Source organism: Scardinius erythrophthalmus (assembly GCF_964197995.2).
Source record: "Scardinius erythrophthalmus genome assembly, chromosome: 14".
NCBI lineage: Eukaryota > Metazoa > Chordata > Actinopteri > Cypriniformes > Leuciscidae > Scardinius > Scardinius erythrophthalmus.
The window spans coordinates 24,350,045-24,367,409 of NC_138234.1; the positions used below are offsets into that span (position 1 = coordinate 24,350,045).

A 17,365-nucleotide genomic window follows, 5' to 3' on the forward strand; every position below is an offset into this window, starting at 1 on the left:
TGATCTAAAATCAGATACAGTGATATACTGGATTAAGTGTTCACCACGTCAGCTGTTAAATGTTTAACGTTGAATAAAAGTGCGACTGTTCGTGGCAGACGCGCGTTCACGTTTAGTTTACAAGAGTTCTCAGCTGTTATCATAGAGAGTTGCTCAATTACATTTTTTTTTTACTCGAAAGTGAATGTCAGTGCTGGGGTTTGGGGAAATAATTTCTTCTGGTGGTTGAACTGAGATGGTTTATTGTGCGCATCACAAGCACGTGCGAAACCAGTTTGTTTGCTTTTGTTCTTAAACAGCTTGTTGCAGCTGCTCTTCGTCCATGCAGTTTTATTATCTACCCAAGTATAAAGATCTATCTATCTATCTATCTATCTATCTATCTATCTATCTATCTATGACAGGTCTGTAGTAGTAGGACATATTATTGATCAGAAAACTACATGCATGTATCATGAAAAAAAATATTTTATATGGACATTTTGAGTTGCATTTATTCTTTTTATTATTATTATTATTCTTTTGCATGCATTTATCTCATTCCTGAATGTGTATTTCTGCTGTTCCAGAGGTGTTGAGAACCTCAAGATCATTGCCGTCCATGGACCACCTGTAATTCCAGGTCGGTATTCCCAGGGATTGACCTTGGACCAAAGCCATGCCTTTGAACTGAAACATGAATTCAGTGTATTCTCCCAAAGGTATTCATCTTAATTTCAGGATACACATCTAATTTTCTCCATAATCTAGTTCCTTGACATCAGATTATAGGTCATCATTGGACACTTACTCTTTGTGTTCTTCACTGTTGGACATTCACTAACAGATTAGAATGGCAAAGTGGTTAAAGGACTATTTAAGTTTTGGGAGCAAACGTGTTCCCCCGCAACCGCCGAAACCAGACTACACAGAGAGTGAGATATTGAAGGCGTATCGTGCACAGAAGAACCTAGACTTTGAAGACCCTTATGAAGACTTCGAGAACAGGGGTAGAAATGACAATGGGTCTACTGAAGTGCCCCACATGAGCTTCGGATCCCCTTTGAAATCCTCAAGTCTGGATATCAAGGTCGTTTCGCCGAAACATCGCCTCATAAAGGTGGATTCGCAAGACCTGGGACGGAGCAAGATTCTCCTGAGCTCCGTGTCTTTAGAGGAAGCAACAGATCCGGTGAGTAATTTAAATATCAATATTAGTAATCAGTTCATTTTTGTCTGTTTTGAGATTATCTGCATTGGACGATTAACAGAAGTCTGAACATCTCAATGTAAATTTCCTGTTTTCAAATATTTTGGAGAACGTTTTTGCCATGAATAATGTGTAGAATGTTCATTTAAAGTTGAAGTTTATAATATTTATTTTGTAGTTTAAAAACAACCAACCAACCCAATACAAAAACATTGGCTTAACCAATGGTGTGTGTCTGGAGGCGGGGCTATCTGTTTGACCATCCAATGGGATACAGGGTGTGTTTAAGCAACTTTGAACACAATCATAATTTTTGCTGGTAAATTTCACAAATAATTACAAACAAATTGCAAGTGACACATTGAATTAAATGTGAAATTTCGAAGTAGAAAGACTGAAATAGTGTTTTCATGTAAAACGTCCTCCATTAATTCGTTTTATTTACAACTAAAAATACATTTTTACAGTGTATGTTATTTAAACTTGAACTCAATATACACAATTTATCGTGTCTCGAACGTTAAGTAGTCGAAGATCTGAGGGGTTTTAGGGATACCTGAACCCATCAGGTCATGAAATGCATAAAACAAACTGTCAAACAAGTGATTTGCGGTGTGAAACAATCTTTCATGTAAACCCCCTTTTAACCCTGCATTAGATTTAGTGTCTCGGAGCACCGTAGGTGTCAAAACCCCTTGATCCACCAAAGCTGAAGCTCCTGAATAATACATAGTTTAGTTAGGCTGGTAGGGATGGGGCAATCCCATAGAGAATACACATAAGAGCCAGAAAGGTTCCTGTGATCAGACATTGAGTAGAGACCCAATACTGGCAGACAGTTGAGGTATATGCACAAACGCACACACACGGACAGACAGCAGCCTTCAGTGGAGTTTCATTGATTGTAATCAGTACCAGTGATGAGCGAGCTGATTGGTTGGTCTTGAGGAACGACCCTGCCAATGCCGCGCCATCGATTTGAATCCCAATTTAATGGTGACCCTCTAAGTGCATTGTCTTGCAAGCATCGTTTCGCATCATTCCCTGTTAACCTTCATTAATTTCCACCGTAATCCTAATTAAGTTTTTATAGCGTTCCTAATGAACATTTCAGATTTACTGTCCTCCTATTCTTGTTAAAGATCAACCAGACAATAGGCGATTTGCCTGGTGGGAAATCGGGGGATTGTTGCACGCCATAGTTTGCAGCCTGAATGATGCCGCATGGAGCCGTTGGCTAAAGTCCTTGTTTGAGAGACCATATGGCCATCTTTGTAATTGACCCAGTGCCAACTGACTGAGGGCTTCCTCCTGAGCCTGGATTGGGAGACAAACGCACCTCCTAACATGCTCATCAACACTTCCCCTCTGCCTCCTTCTGCTTCACGGGGGAAGGTAGCACATTTTTTGCGAGTCTGCTGGTTTTCAGCGTCTTGCGCTTTATGAGGTGCTGTTTCTAAATGTACATGTTTTGAAAGTATGTGGAGACTCTAGGGCTGCTTTGTTTGTGGAAAAAAATCTAATTTTCTGGTAAAATATATACTGTGTATATATACTGGTTTACTGTGCTTGTTTTGTAGAGCTGAACAATCTGACCTAAATATTTGTGATTTATATATCAATATGACTCCTTAAAGGGACCTTTTAAGGTGCAGTAAGTGATTTCTGAGAAACACTGTTGATATTTGAGATCAGCCCAAACAAACACACCCCTCGCTTCATTGCTCCGCCCCTAAAATGCACTAACACGCAATGCAAGAGTGGATGTCTCTGTATCATAGCTGAAGCGAAGCAAAATAATGCTTTGTGAAAAATAAAACTAATATGACGAACGACAAGGAAAACAATACAATTAACATACAGTACACAAGATTGTATACAAGCAAGATTTTACTGTTATTCGCCAGCAGCACAGCAGCTTCAGACAAACAATGACACTCACAACTGTTCTGTTACTATAGCTAACATCACAACAACATTATGTCTTGCTTCTGTGAAACATAGCAAAACTATTGTTACTCGCGTATGGAGCAGAAACATTGCAACCTCAGCATCCGTTTTCAGGCCTTCCCACTTGGGTCTCTCAAGCGCTGGAAAGCTTTTCTAAAATTAACGCGGGTCCTAAAGATTTTTCCAGGGATATTCCTCTGACCTTTTCTCTTTTGCTTGAAACTCTTCACTTCTCTCTGGGAGTTTTCCAAACTCCCTGAAAACTGAAAAAACTGCCCCTCCTGAAAAAGAGCAATCTGGATAAGACCATATTAAGCAACCATAGATCGATCTCAAATCTTCCTTTCATAGGCAAGATCATTGAAAAAGTTGTCTTCAATCAGCTGAAAAAATTCTTAAGCTCGAATGGATACTTTGACCATTTTCAATCTGGTTTCTGACCGCACCACAGCACAGAGACGGCGCTCATAAAGATAATAAACAATATTCGCTTAAATACTGATTCAGGCAAATTATCAGTTCTGGTACTACTCGACCTCAGTGCTGCATTTGACACTGTCGATCATAACATACTTCTTGACAGGCTGGGTCAGGCTTTCTGGGATAGTCCTAAAATGGTTCAGGTCATACTTAGATGGGAGAGGTTATTATGGGAGTATAGGAGACCATAAGTCTGAATGGACATCCAAGACATGTGGAGTCCCTCAAGGCTCAATTCTTGCACCACTCCTGTTCAACCTGTATATGCTCCCAATGAGCCAAATAATGAGAAAGAACCAAATTGCTTACCACAGCTATGCAGACGACACACAGATCTACTTAGCCCTATCGCCTAACGATTACAGCCCCATTGACTCCCTGTGCCAATGCATTGATGAAGTAACCAAAACTTTCGTTTTCAAGACGTTTTCAAGGTGAATGAATACCTTGACTCTAGGGGTCAAAAAACTAAAAATCAAATCTTGGTTTGACTCTAGAGTCAGACCTTAGTTTCAGTAGTCATGTCAAAGCAATAACTAAATCAGCATACTATCATCTGAAAAATATTGCAAGAATTAGATGCTTTGTTTCCAGTCAAGACTTAGAGAAACTTGTGCATGCTTTCATCACCAGCAGGGTGGATTATTGTAATGGACTCCTCACTGGCCTTCCCAAAAAGTCAATAAGACAGTTGCAGCTCATACAAAACGCTGCCGCCAGGATTCTGAGCAGAACCAGATAATATGAACATATCACACCAGTCCTCAGGTCTTTACACTGGCTCCCAGTTACATTAAGGATTGATTTTAAAGTATTATTACTGGTAAATTACTGGTATATAAGTCATTCAATGGCCTAGGACCTCAATACATTGCAGATATGCTCACTGAATATAAACCCAACAGATCACTCGGATCATTAGGATCACATCAGCTAGAAATACCAAGGGTTCACTCTAAGCATGGCGAGTCTACTTTTAGCTATTATGCCAGCCGCAGCTGGAACCAGCTTTCAGAAGAAATCAGATGTGCTCCTACAATAGTCACATTCAAATCCAGACTCAAAACACTTCTGTTTAGCTATGCATTTACTGAATGAGTACTGTGCCACTGTGCGTCCGACTGATTACACTGTATTTTATTTTATTTTCTATTCTAAACTGTTTTAATTATTCTTATTTCTTTTGATTATTTTAATTTCTTCTCTGTAAAGCACTCTGAATTACCGTTGTTTATAAAATGTGCTATATAAATAAACTAGCCTTGCCTTGCCTTTTGTAATGTCTCTCAGACATCTCTCTCTACAGTCTTTCTTCAAATCTTTCTCTGTCTCATCTTCCATCATGAGTGGACATGCCCCCTACTGTTGATTTTACTCTCTCTCTCTCCTCCCTTATCATGAGTGGACATGCCCCCTACTGTTGATTTTACTCTCTCTCTCTCCTCCCTTATCATGAGTGGACACGCCCCCTACTGCTGATTGGCTACAAGTGTGTTGTGCTGCACGGTCCGGAACGGTGTTTCCACTCTAAATCGCTTACTTGCCTCTTAAAGCTTCTCTTTGATGACGACAGGCAGTTTATAAGCATTTCTAATTACAAGTGTGGGAAGATGGTTGGGACATTTTAAGTTTTCCACAAACTCTGTGTGAAAATAAACGTGTTGCTGCACTTCACTTGAAACATACAGCGCATATATTTATTGAATAAAATAGCAATTTTTTTACATTTTGATAATCGCACTAAGCCATATCACGGTTTCTGTTTTATTTTTCGAAGCTGCAAAAATGCATCATTCAGAAATTGTCACATGACCAAATATGTTTACATAAAAACAATTAGCCAGTATTTAGCGACTTTCGTTGGCTGCTTATAATAGTCGGTTGAGACAAAAACTGATTTACGTGGCGCTGTTCGTATTGTTGCGTCACAAAACTTTAGGGAATTTCTTTTTGTCGGGTGAAAAATGTTGGTGCTAACAAATAGTGGTGTAAAAAAAATGAAAAAACGAGATGCCATCTATTTGACTGTAAATGCGTGGTTTTTTTTTGTTTGGACTGCAGAATTATGCAAAAAATAATTATCTTCATTCATCCCTCAGCAAACTAAGATAATCTTCAATTTCTTTGCACTGAATTAAAGGGATTTCTTGTGTTCCCTCTCCTGGGTGAAGATCATCACATGACTGTTCTGGTTTCAGGTGGTTCCATCAGCTCCAGTTATGGGTGATACCGACTACTCTGACCCATTCGATGTTCGCTTGGACCCGCGTCCCGAAACCGCCCAGGGCCCAATCACTCCCGAGAACAACGGCTACATGGAGCCCTACGAGGCTCAGAAAGTGATAACCGGTCAGTCAAACTTCTTCTCGTTTCTATTTTGGTGTCTGTGTTCTCATGCCCCAGGGGAGTCTGGTTTGCCCTTTGAGTCGTATGGAGAGAATGAAGTATGAGTGTTATAAGTGTGTCTTTCTCAGCGAGTCCCTCGGTCGCTGTCAGTTATCCAGTGCCGTCAGACGGTGACTCACTGCTGATTCCCTCCTGGAGTCTCACGGATTACAGTTCTGTGTTTATGTAATCTGTTTCATTGTTTTATTCCTTCCAAATTGTTGTTTGCCTCCTGCACTTGCTGTTTGCAGAGATATAAGTTGGACAACATTTTAAGACAAGTTTCCAATGCGAAGACAGTTCCAAAATGTAGCCACTAACATTTTGCTGATTTCTAAGATACATGGTCAAGTCTTAAGGCAGCATTTTATATATTGTTTGCAGTTGAAGCAGTCCCACAATGCAATGGTAGTAGTGGCAGAGCCCAGAGAAATGACGATTATAACAAACTTGTGTCGAGTTATTTAGTCATATCATCAATTTGTTGGATAGGAAGGCTAATTCGACATGGGTTCCCTCAGGAATTTCCTTTCGGTTTTTATTATAGCATTTTTTGATTTGAGAAAAAGAGATTAGCATTAGTTGAAGAAACTCACATTTTGTTTGATTCCTTAACATAAATGACAAACAGTCATACCTTTTTAAAGGTTACATTTAATTGCGACGCTCATTTCCTCTATTTTTCCATTACTTTGCCATCATCTAATGCTAATTTAATTGTTAATCTATAATTTAGTAACACTGTTAAATGTACTCTTTATCAAATCACAAAATGAATATCCATTTATCATACTGTACATTGTAATATTGTGATGTCGAAATTCAGTTTAAAATGACTGATTTTAGTGTTTTATTTTAGCGTTTTAGTTGGTTTATTTAGTTTAAATTGGTTTAGCAGTCATCGGTTTAGCAGTATCAGACCATTTTAATTCCAGTGCCTCTGGAATTACAACCGTTTAGCAAGTTATTTTTGGCTAAAAATGGAAGCATAATATTCATAATTTTGGCATTTTGTAGTTGCAGTTAATTTCATATAGGCTTTAATCGCCATTTCAAAATGTCAAATTACAAAACGTACAGTATGGATGAAAATGCAAAGTTGTCCGATTCGTTAAGTTTGTAAACTCTATCCCTAACATTATTAATTAGCAACTTGTTAGCTACATGTTAAAGCAAAAAGTGGCTACAGAAATACACATTTGAGGTGTAACTTTGTGTAATTTGTGTTGTATAGCAAAACACAGCCTTATTTTACTCAAACTGTTATTCTGAAAAACTATTACAAAATTTCCTCAGGTAACCCATGGCTCAAAACTGTAAATGCTAACTCTTCTTGGGATATTAACTAAAGACCTTTGTTTAATTCACAATGTAGTATTTAGAAGAATTAGTTAAATAGATAAATATTCCAGTTTTTCTCAATTACGTTGGCTCATATTTGGCTCGATTACACATGTATATGTGTAATTTTCTTTTAATTTTCTATCTAAAAATGACCAAAATGCCATTTAACAGCTCACCATTGGTGTTGCCAAACTGCTCCGTCTCCAAAATGTTCGTACACATGGGTCAGAGTTTGCGTGCATGTGCGCAAATGTTTTTATAAATCACAACTTATGCGTTGGAAGTGGCGTACGCCTCTTTCAGGGTCTGTTTTGTGCACATTTTGTTTTTTTTACAAATTTGCACAATATCTAAATACACATGGCTTGTTGATCAAAACTGATGAGTTGATTTTTAGTAAAATAGTCAAAATCTTCACAACTTCTAAACATTCGTTGTGTGAACCTTCAAATGCAAACCGGTCCATTCAGTGATCAAAATCTGTCGGACATGCATGTTATATTCAATACATATGTATTACATATGAATGTTTGTAATGTCTGCTAAATTGGCAAATTGCCTGCTGTTGTAATGAAATAGGAATCACAATCTTGCCAAGATTTGTCAAGTTTGGAAGTAGGGCTGGGTGATATTGACCACGGTATAAATGTCTAGACATTTTGCTATAGTGTTTATATTGCGAAATGGAAATATATAGCACTATTGACACTTCAGTGTGATAAAATGCATGAATGTGAATATAAAGAGCGGGACATGCTTGATGTTAAATTCAGTTCTCTGTCACGTCTTGTTGCGCTTGAATGGTCGAATACACACACAATTATGTCAAAATGCCCATCATGTGGAGTAATTATGTAAACGTCTCTAAGAGAATGCGCCATTAATGCAGCGACAAATGCCAAAAGCTCGGTCAGTTTGTGCTTTCACTTTTGAGGAATAAGTGAGCGTGTTTACCTTCACACCTTTATCGGAGTGATAAACGGCTTAAGCATAAACCAATCTACTTTTACCCTGATTTCTCCCGGCATGTAAACGTATTAACCTGCATTTTTTGGGCTTATTGAAGTGCGCATAGGCTATGTGATATGCTATATGACAGGAAAGTGTCCTTACTGTGCATTTACTGTGCTGAAATGTTGAAATACTCTTCCGTTTTGAATGCTTTATTTAACATCACAACAGTCATAATAAATGAAATACTGTGAGTCATATACACGAATGATTAGGCTATGTTTTTACCTCACTACATTAAAAAAAAACAATGGAAAAGCAATGCAGTGGAATGCAAAAATGCATTCCCTGGTTTTCAGGGAAATTTTGGCGTATTTTCTCGTCGTGAGAACCCAGCATCCACTTTAATTTCTCCTCAGATCGGTCTTGCCTTCAAGGCAGCCTCATTTAATTTTCAATCCATCTCTACAGGTTAATCTCTTCTCCCATTCTCCATCAGTTCTCAGGTATGGGGAATCTAGCTCACGTGTCACAAACACTTAACATCAACACACACTCCCATAGCTCCCTCACTCCCTCCACCTCAGGGTCGGTCCCCCAGGGCCTCTCTGTCGCTATGGAGACGGTTAAGGAGCCCAATAGAAGCAGGATGTGTGAAGGTTAAAGTTTGTCTTTCTCTTTTTACTTTGGTTTCAATCCTGCTTTTTTCTTTCTCTCTAAAGCGCACATCCATGCCAGTGCTTCTTTTACAGGTAGTCCGTTCCATGTCTGGTGTGATTTCACACTAGAGATAGACAAAAATCAGCTATTATGAACAATGGATGCACAATATATTGGTACCATATTGATTATAGGCCGATATTAGAGGTTCTTTAAATGTATGATGGATATTTAATTGTGCATGCCAGTAGCTACGTTTACGTGGGCACCTTTTGATCGGGTTGATGTGCGCGTTTGTCACAACCTTGAAATCGGAATCGTTTTTTGACATGCGCACTGCATGAATATACAGTCTCCAGCTGTTTGTGCATACTATTCTAATATTTATCTATTTCGTGTCCTAATTAGGAGACGACGAGCTCATGAACCGTTGTGTTGTGCTGCTTATATTTATCAAGCAGTAAAAACGCCCATTCCCGCGTCTAAAACAAGGCGTCTTTGGATGCGCGTCCGAAACAAGAACTGATGGGATGTTGTCCTGCTCCACTTCACAGACGATGAGTGGAAGGAAAATTTTCGAATGAAACTCGTGTCAGTTATGACGCTTCGTTCAACAGCTCGTTCAGCGCGTCATACGTCATTATGCCATGCCGTCATACTTTTTTGCTTTTCAATCCGATCAAGTGTTTACACTTAGAAAAGGTTTAAACCAGCTCTTACAATCCGAGTGAAATTTTAATTCATTCAATTCATTCTGAATGACATGGTTACATGTGATAATTTTTTTATTATGACTGTGCTAGTCATTCGATTACAGTCGGATTAATAGGGTCCATGTAAGTTGTTATCATTACCTAAAACTATTAAACATTGTTTGTTATTTGAAAAAAACTAAAATATAATACTAGATGAAAAACTTGCCTTGCCAACTAACTGAAATAAAATAACTCTAAGTTTAACTAAAACTGAAAAAAAAAAACCAGAATAAAATTACTAAAGCATAAAATAAAAATATATAAATAAAATCTTATTGAAAATATTAAGTATTATAATAAAGCATAAATACTACATTTAGATAAAGTTTGCTGTCATCGAATACTTAGTTAATATGTAAAAAATATTAACAATGTTAAATGTAATCTTTAGCAAATCTCAAAATGAATATCTATTTTTTTCATGCTGTACATTATTATGTTGTGATGCTGAACAGTGTTATTTTAGTACCATTAATATAATAATAGCTTTTGTAAGGGTTAACGCCCGACGAGGTGTCCATTGTCAGGTATTAATGGACGACGGCGAGGCGTGAACCGTCCGACGCGCAGCGGCCTCTGCCGAAGTCCATTAATACCTGACAATAGACACCTCGAAGGGCATTAACCCGCTTATACCATGGTCACTTGCCAAATAACACATTTTTAAAACATTAGTTTATATTTTAATTAGTTTTACAATCGAAATCTAAAGTTTTTACAAACAATAACTTGGTTTCGGAGATATTTATAGTCCTCTCAGCTCGTAGAACCCTTCAGTTTACTGCCTGTTGCTATGGTTACTCACAGCTGATGTAGCCAGCGCATTTATTTATTAATTTCGAACGGTAAACAGTCAGTTTCACCAGAACTCCTTCACTAGGTGTCCTCTATCACTTTTTAATGGACACCCTGCAGCCAATCAGAATATTCAGAGTATTCAGAATATTCTGATTGGCTGCAGGGTGTCCATTAAAAAGTGATAGAGGACACCTAGTGAAGGAACAGGGGTTGCAAATTAGCTTCAGCTAGAAACCCTATATGCAACACATCGGTTCAAGTTATTGTAACCTGTTACAATGTGTCTCTTTTGCATTGTCCCTGACAAATAAACAAATAAATAAATCAGTTTATCGGTATTGACCAGAATTTAATACTGGTGCCTCCCAACTTCAAGTTCTTCTACTGATTTAAGACAAGAGTTTAGCAAGCTAACATTAGCTAAAATTGGAGATAACAAAAAAAAAATCCTCAAGAGCATCACATGTTGGCGTAGCGTTTTGTAGCTGCAGTTCATGTCATATAGGCTTTTAACCGACTGTTATGTTTTGTTGAAAAGCCCTTGAAGGTTATTCAGACATCCTGTTGTTTGGTTCTTGCCGTTTGAGAGGTATGATAATGGAAATGAGAGAGAGACCCCAGTCCTTGAAATTGGACTCGATCTACAAACGCACACACATGTACGTCTCTTTCTCTCTTTGTTAAGCCCTCCCTTATGAAACCAGCAAGCTGTGCAAACACAATTTGTCTCTCCTTCAGATTCATACCCCGCCACTCTTCACCAGACATTTCCATAATTAATGTGGCCCAGGCGAGAGAGCCCAGCTGTGGAGCCAAGGCAACATATCGATTTATTGTTGTGTCTTGATTTAACAGTATGCCCTGTCTCGCACCATTTTAATGAACGTCACAACGAAACTCAGTCTAGAAGATGCCTGCTCGCAATAGCTCTCTCAATAGTCTTTGGACCATCAACACAAGGTCTGGTCCACTTTGCAGCTCAATCTGACCACGATTGCCCACTTGTACAGGAAGAGACCATCTAATGGACATGTGAAGTGGGGTTTTGTTTTAAGGGGTCAGAACTGACTTTTCATAAGTGGAAATTTGCAGAATAGAGCAAGATCAATATGGATGAGAGGTTGTAATAGGTTTGTTTGGTGTTGCAGAGCTGCAGAGGAGAGCCGGTGGTGGAGCAGGAGTTTGGGGGAGAGGGGAGGTCCAACTCTACGACACCCCGTACGAGGAGCGCGTCCCAGGGCAGCCGGATCTGCCCGAGGAGGGCAGGGAGAGCAGGCTGCCGCAGGACGACGAGAGGCCCGCCGATGAATACGACCAACCGTGGGAGTGGAAGAAGGAACATATCTCTAAAGCTTTTGCAGGTACCTTAACTTGCTCGATTTTATGCGGCATTTTATGGGGGGGGAGGGGGGGTGTTGTCATCAAAATTCCTCATTAAAACTATTACGTATTGTGAGTTATGTTTTTATTTTTAATTAATTTACTTTATTATCATCTTTTAAATGACATTTTTAAATAAAATGTGCATATTAATACATTTATTTAAAAAAAAAAAGTCATTTTAAAAGTTAAGTAAAAGTTTAATGTTTAAAGTAAATGTGAAAATTATTAAAAAAATTCATCATTACATTTGTTGCTACCTATTTATTAATCCTCAATTGTATTAATTTGTTTCCTTTTTTTTTTTTTTTTTTACATTTTTGAATGAATGAATTAAATTAATAAATAAACGTATAAAGTCCAGGGGATTTGTGTTTGTAACAGTTAGGTTTATTTTTTTTAATTTATTATTTTTTTTATACGTTTTTATATTAATAAAGTAAATACATAAAAAAAAGTATTAAATATATGGCCAGCATGTCTCTAGCCCCTATTTAATTATTAATTGTATTAATTTTCGAATGAATAAAATAATTAATAAATGAATAAAAATAACCATAGAAAATAAATATTATGTACTTGATTACATTTAAAATGAAGAAATAAGAAATGTTCATAAGTCAATTAATAAAGAATTCATTCATTAATTCTGTGGGCGGCACATCTCACATCTTTAGGTGAAGGATTCAGTGGGAAAGTATGTTTCATTGTTGCCTGTGCCTAAAAGGGTGCAAAGTAAAAAAATCAATTCGATCAAATCGTTTTATATTGTATTACACTTGGAAACACGTCACGTTATGGAAGTCAAACGGGTTGCGCTGGCTGTTTCATGTTAATTCTGTTTCATGTTCAACCACCGATCTGAGGCCAGTTTTATAGATCGCTGGATAATGATTTAAAGTGTTTTGGGAACAGATGCCTAGAACAGCAGTTAGGAACCACAGAAGAACCAACTCAGCCTGTGGGAATCATTTCTTAATGTTATTGCATTAATTGTTCATTTTGTTCATTGGTTTATTTTGGTTGAGGTCATTACCTTTTTTGTTTTTTTGGTGGCAGAGGGAAGAGAAAAGCGCTCCATATGGATGTTATTGGGTCTTGTGAATCTGGCCCCGTGTGTGTGCGTGTTTTGCAGAACTCACGGGCAGTAGATCAAAGCGGTGCCGTGAGGCCAATCCTGTTTAATTGAGCTGTATCTCAGCGTCAGGGGTCAAGGTGACACTGGAATAAATCATCCCCCGCCTCGCTCGCCCCACACACCTCCAAAACACATACACACTTTTCCCCATTAATTAGAGCCTTTCTCAGCATGTCTGAGCTTCAGTATAGCAGAAGCAGTGGTCAGCAGTGCAAAACATCCATACTGCAATGGGTTACTGCCGCAAAAGCACTCTGTATTTTTAGCTGAGAGAGAGAAAGCGAATGGAAGGGGTCTGTGGTAACTACTGATCTGACTGCCTGCTTTTGTAGCACAGAAATAAAAAAGGAAAGAAATTAATAAACTAAAAGAAAGCATATCTTGTGAGCCCCGCCTAATAAATCTGAATGATGTGGATCTGGTGGAACCTGATTATTTAGGGCTTCCTTAACACCGACTAGTCAAAGGTATTAGTCATACATACAGTCTGTGTTGTAGTGTGGGAAAAAACGGGCCCTAAAATTCTCTTTATTTGTTTATTTTTCTTTCATTTTTTTTTCTATTATTCTATCATTTTATCTTTATTACATTAAATCTCTTTAGTACTTTGATTTACCAATTAATTTAATCCTTTCGCACGTACGTTCTCTGAACTGTGGCACAAACTAACATGTGCATACAGCTCAACTAACGCAATCGTTATAAAGGTGTTTAAACAACAAAACACATCCACTTGCATATATTTGACCATCCATCCATCCATCCATCCATCCATCCATCCATCCATCCATCCATCCATCCATCCATCCATCCATCCATCCATCCATCCATCCATCCATCCATCCATCCATCCATCCATCCATCCATCCATCCATCCATCCATCCATCCATCCATCCATCCATCCATCCATCCATCCATCCATCCATCCATCCATCCATCCATCCATCCATCCATCCATCCATCCATCCATCCATCCATCCATCCATCCATCCATCCATCCATCCATCCATCCATCCATCCATCCATCCATCCATCCATCCATCCATCCATCCATCCATCCATCCATCCATCCATCCATCCATCCATCCATCCATCCATCCATCCATCCATCCATCCATCCATCCATCCATCCATCCATCCATCCAAATCACTGGATAATAAATTAAACCAATGTTTTGGAAATGGAGAGCTTAGTTAAGACCAACTAGTCAACTAATTGTCCGGTATTTGTACTTTTCGGAAATTTCTAGTAGTGACACTGCTCCACCACAGAATAGTGATGCTGAAAGCACTTGTGTGTGTGTGTGTGTGTGTGTGTGTGTTTCTTCTTGCGAGTGAAGAGATTTGTGTGCAGAGACGGGGGTGACGTGAGGAGGGGGCTAGCCTTGCGAGTGGAGGGCCGCAATCAGTCACACACTGACACCTCCGCTCTCTTCTACCTCCCTCCCTCTCTCACCCTTTCAGCTCTGACAGGTTTGTCCTCCTGCAGTGCTGACACACTCGGGCTGATAAACCACCGCAGGGGTTCAGGGGCATCTCGATCCACCTCCTCCCCCATCTACCCCTCCAGCAGTGCTGATTATCACACTCAGGGGAGAGAGGGAGTGAAAAAGACAACTGGACTGAGAGCGGGATGAGCTGAGGGGGACAGGGAGACCGAAGGACACATTAAAGCATCTTTAGCACGTATACAGCTGATTTCAATTTTAGAACTGCCCTGTGATTGGACCGTTTCAAAACTCAGCCATTTAGATGCTTAGTTACTAAAGGGGAAGCATTTTTTTTTCATTACGTTTTATTTGCCAAAGTGTTATGGCCAAATTCTAAGGCAGCATCACATGTATTCTCATAAGAAAGGCATTCACAGAATCCATCGCCCTGAGCTCAGTGGAAAAAATTCACAATTGTTTCCTCCAACCCAGTTAAGCGGAAACCCGACCCATACTGTTGCTGATTTAATCGGTAAACTTAATTATGCAGTCACCTATCAAGAAAGGTTCAGACAAAAACACGATGGCGAGTCGAGAGAAATGTTGAGTAAAAATATGCTAAATTGTATTGATCAAAGTTGATTTTATTTAATGAAACTACTATTTAATTAAAAAAAGACTAGATAATTTTACCCAAAATAAGTGTTATTTAAGCTTTTAAGAGTATTGCGTTATTAGTTTAGAAACATGCACTATAATCTCTACTCCTAGTTCTAATCGCGCCGTTTTGCTTGTCAGGAGTCGTAAGGTAAGCCAGTCAGAATAGTGGTCATTAGCATATAGTCTTAGGGTACGTTTACATGACAACAATATACTACAAACAGAAATGTTTTTCCTTTACGTTTTTCGCGTACAGACAACAACGTTGTCAAAATAATCCCCGTTTACACAGAAAACGACTAAAAACACTGTATTACTCATGCCAGGCCAGTAGTTGGCGATATCACTTTGTAAAGAAACACTACGTGTCTAGTCTGAACACGTAATGTGCATGACGTCACTGTTTTCACAAATTCGTATTTTTGTAGTTTACACAGAGACGATAAAGCTATAGTTTTCAAAAACGTGCACTTTGAAACCTGTTTTCAAAAGTTTGTGTTTTCAGGCCATCAAAACGCCGTTGTCATGTAAATGAACGGCCAAGATGCATATAAAGTTTTCCGTTTTTAATTGAAAACGGTGTCGTTCGTCGTTTGTTTAAAGCAAAGTAGAAAAATGTGTATCTATCATAAGTGGCCCTAAAGGAAAAAAAATACAATTTTTCCCAGCAGTTTGCGATACACTGAGTGATTGCACTAAATGTGACTGCAATGTTGCATAAAACATGTCCCAAACTCCTTTGCTTGTGTGTTGACATACCTTCACAACAGATGGCTTTGTTTTATTTGCATTTCAGCTTCGTTTTCCATCTCGGTTCGGTTGTTAAAAGTGTGACGATGACAGTAAAATCTTGGCCTCAGTCCAGTGAGTCTTAATTAGGCCATTGCAAAGCTGTCACTATCCACTCAATTACCACAATCACTTAAGCCACACGGCCGCCCGGCACGTCCCTCAAGCCTCTCTGCACTCATTACCACGCTAATCTACCACACAGATGCATTCAACAGCACGCCACCGACTGTAGATCACCCAGTCACACCAGTAGAGCATGTGAACGCTGGTTTAACTGTCTGGCATTTGGTCCGTTAAGGGTTTGTTGGCTTGTGTGTTCTTGAGTTTGTTTTTGGGGTTAAAGGAAACATGAAGGATTGTGCATGCAATCACATAGACGAATGTGTCCCCTTTAAAACTTCTCCACACTTCTTTTGGAAGGGCTTCGGCCCAAACCGAAGTGCAACTGGATCAGTTGTGTGGAGGATTTGGTCTGGCTGAAAGTCCTGACATGGTTTTTGTGTGTGAAATGGAGAGAGAAAGTGGTGGCTCGCTTGTCCCGGGTCTGTCAAGCCGCTGTAAGCAAGCCCGAGGGAAGCGAGAATGGCTCCTATATCAATTTATTTCTCTCTCTTTTTCTCTTTGTGACAGTAATGAAGCTCTCGCGCAAATACACTGAGGCAGGAGAGGGAGAAATGCATGTAGGGGAAGGGGGGGGGTGTCATCTCACTTAGGAGGAAAAATGAAAGCGAGAGAGGAAAGAGGGCGGTAAGTGGTTTAAAGAAGATAAAAAGCTCAGACAGTGGAACTGAAACGGATGAATGTAATGAAAGGAGAGAAATGGGATTTTCTTAGCACTGTTTTCCGGTAATTATGTGAACAATAAGTGAGGTAAATAGCACATTAGCTTTATTTGTCATTGTGACCATTATAACAGTCTCTTTGCGGTAAATAGAATTTAAAAAAATTCTCATATATCACTAGATCAGGGTGATTAACAAAATATTTCTGATTATTGTGAGGATGTAAAATGTTAATCAACACTGTTAATGTTTTATATATATATATATATATATATATATATATATAGAGAGAGAGAGAGAGAGAGAGAGAGAGAGAGAGAGAGAGAGAGAGAGAGAGAGAGAGAGAGAGAGAGAGAGAGAGAGAGAGAGAGAGAGAGAGAGAGAGAGAGAGAGAGAGAGAGAGAGAGAGAGAGAGAGAGCAATGTTTTATGAAATAAACAAGTGAAAAAATATATAATATATACTCAATTTACAGCTCTGTGTGTGTGTGTGTGTGTATATGTATATATATATATATATATATATATATATATATATATATATATGTATGTATATATATATATATATATATACACACATACATATCAAATAAAAAAAATGTATATATAAAATACTCTATATTATAATGTGCAGACATAATTAATTTAAATATTTTTGTGTATCCTTGGAT

The 17,365-nt window shown here is 38.6% G+C and overlaps 1 protein-coding gene across 2 annotated transcripts in view; it reads left to right on the forward strand.

Moving 5' to 3' along the window:
• The window catches only part of shdb (Src homology 2 domain containing transforming protein D, b), a 29,423-nt gene that overhangs the window by 1,216 nt on the left and 10,842 nt on the right, over nt 1-17,365 (forward strand). For both annotated transcript variants that reach the window (XM_081385619.1, XM_081385618.1), the window contains exons 2-5: nt 570-701; nt 827-1,171; nt 5,818-5,968; nt 11,661-11,873. In XM_081385619.1, coding sequence (XP_081241745.1) covers nt 833-1,171; nt 5,818-5,968; nt 11,661-11,873 — 703 coding nt within the window. In that variant the 5' untranslated portion in view covers nt 570-701; nt 827-832. The remainder of the gene's footprint in view (nt 1-569; nt 702-826; nt 1,172-5,817; nt 5,969-11,660; nt 11,874-17,365) is intronic.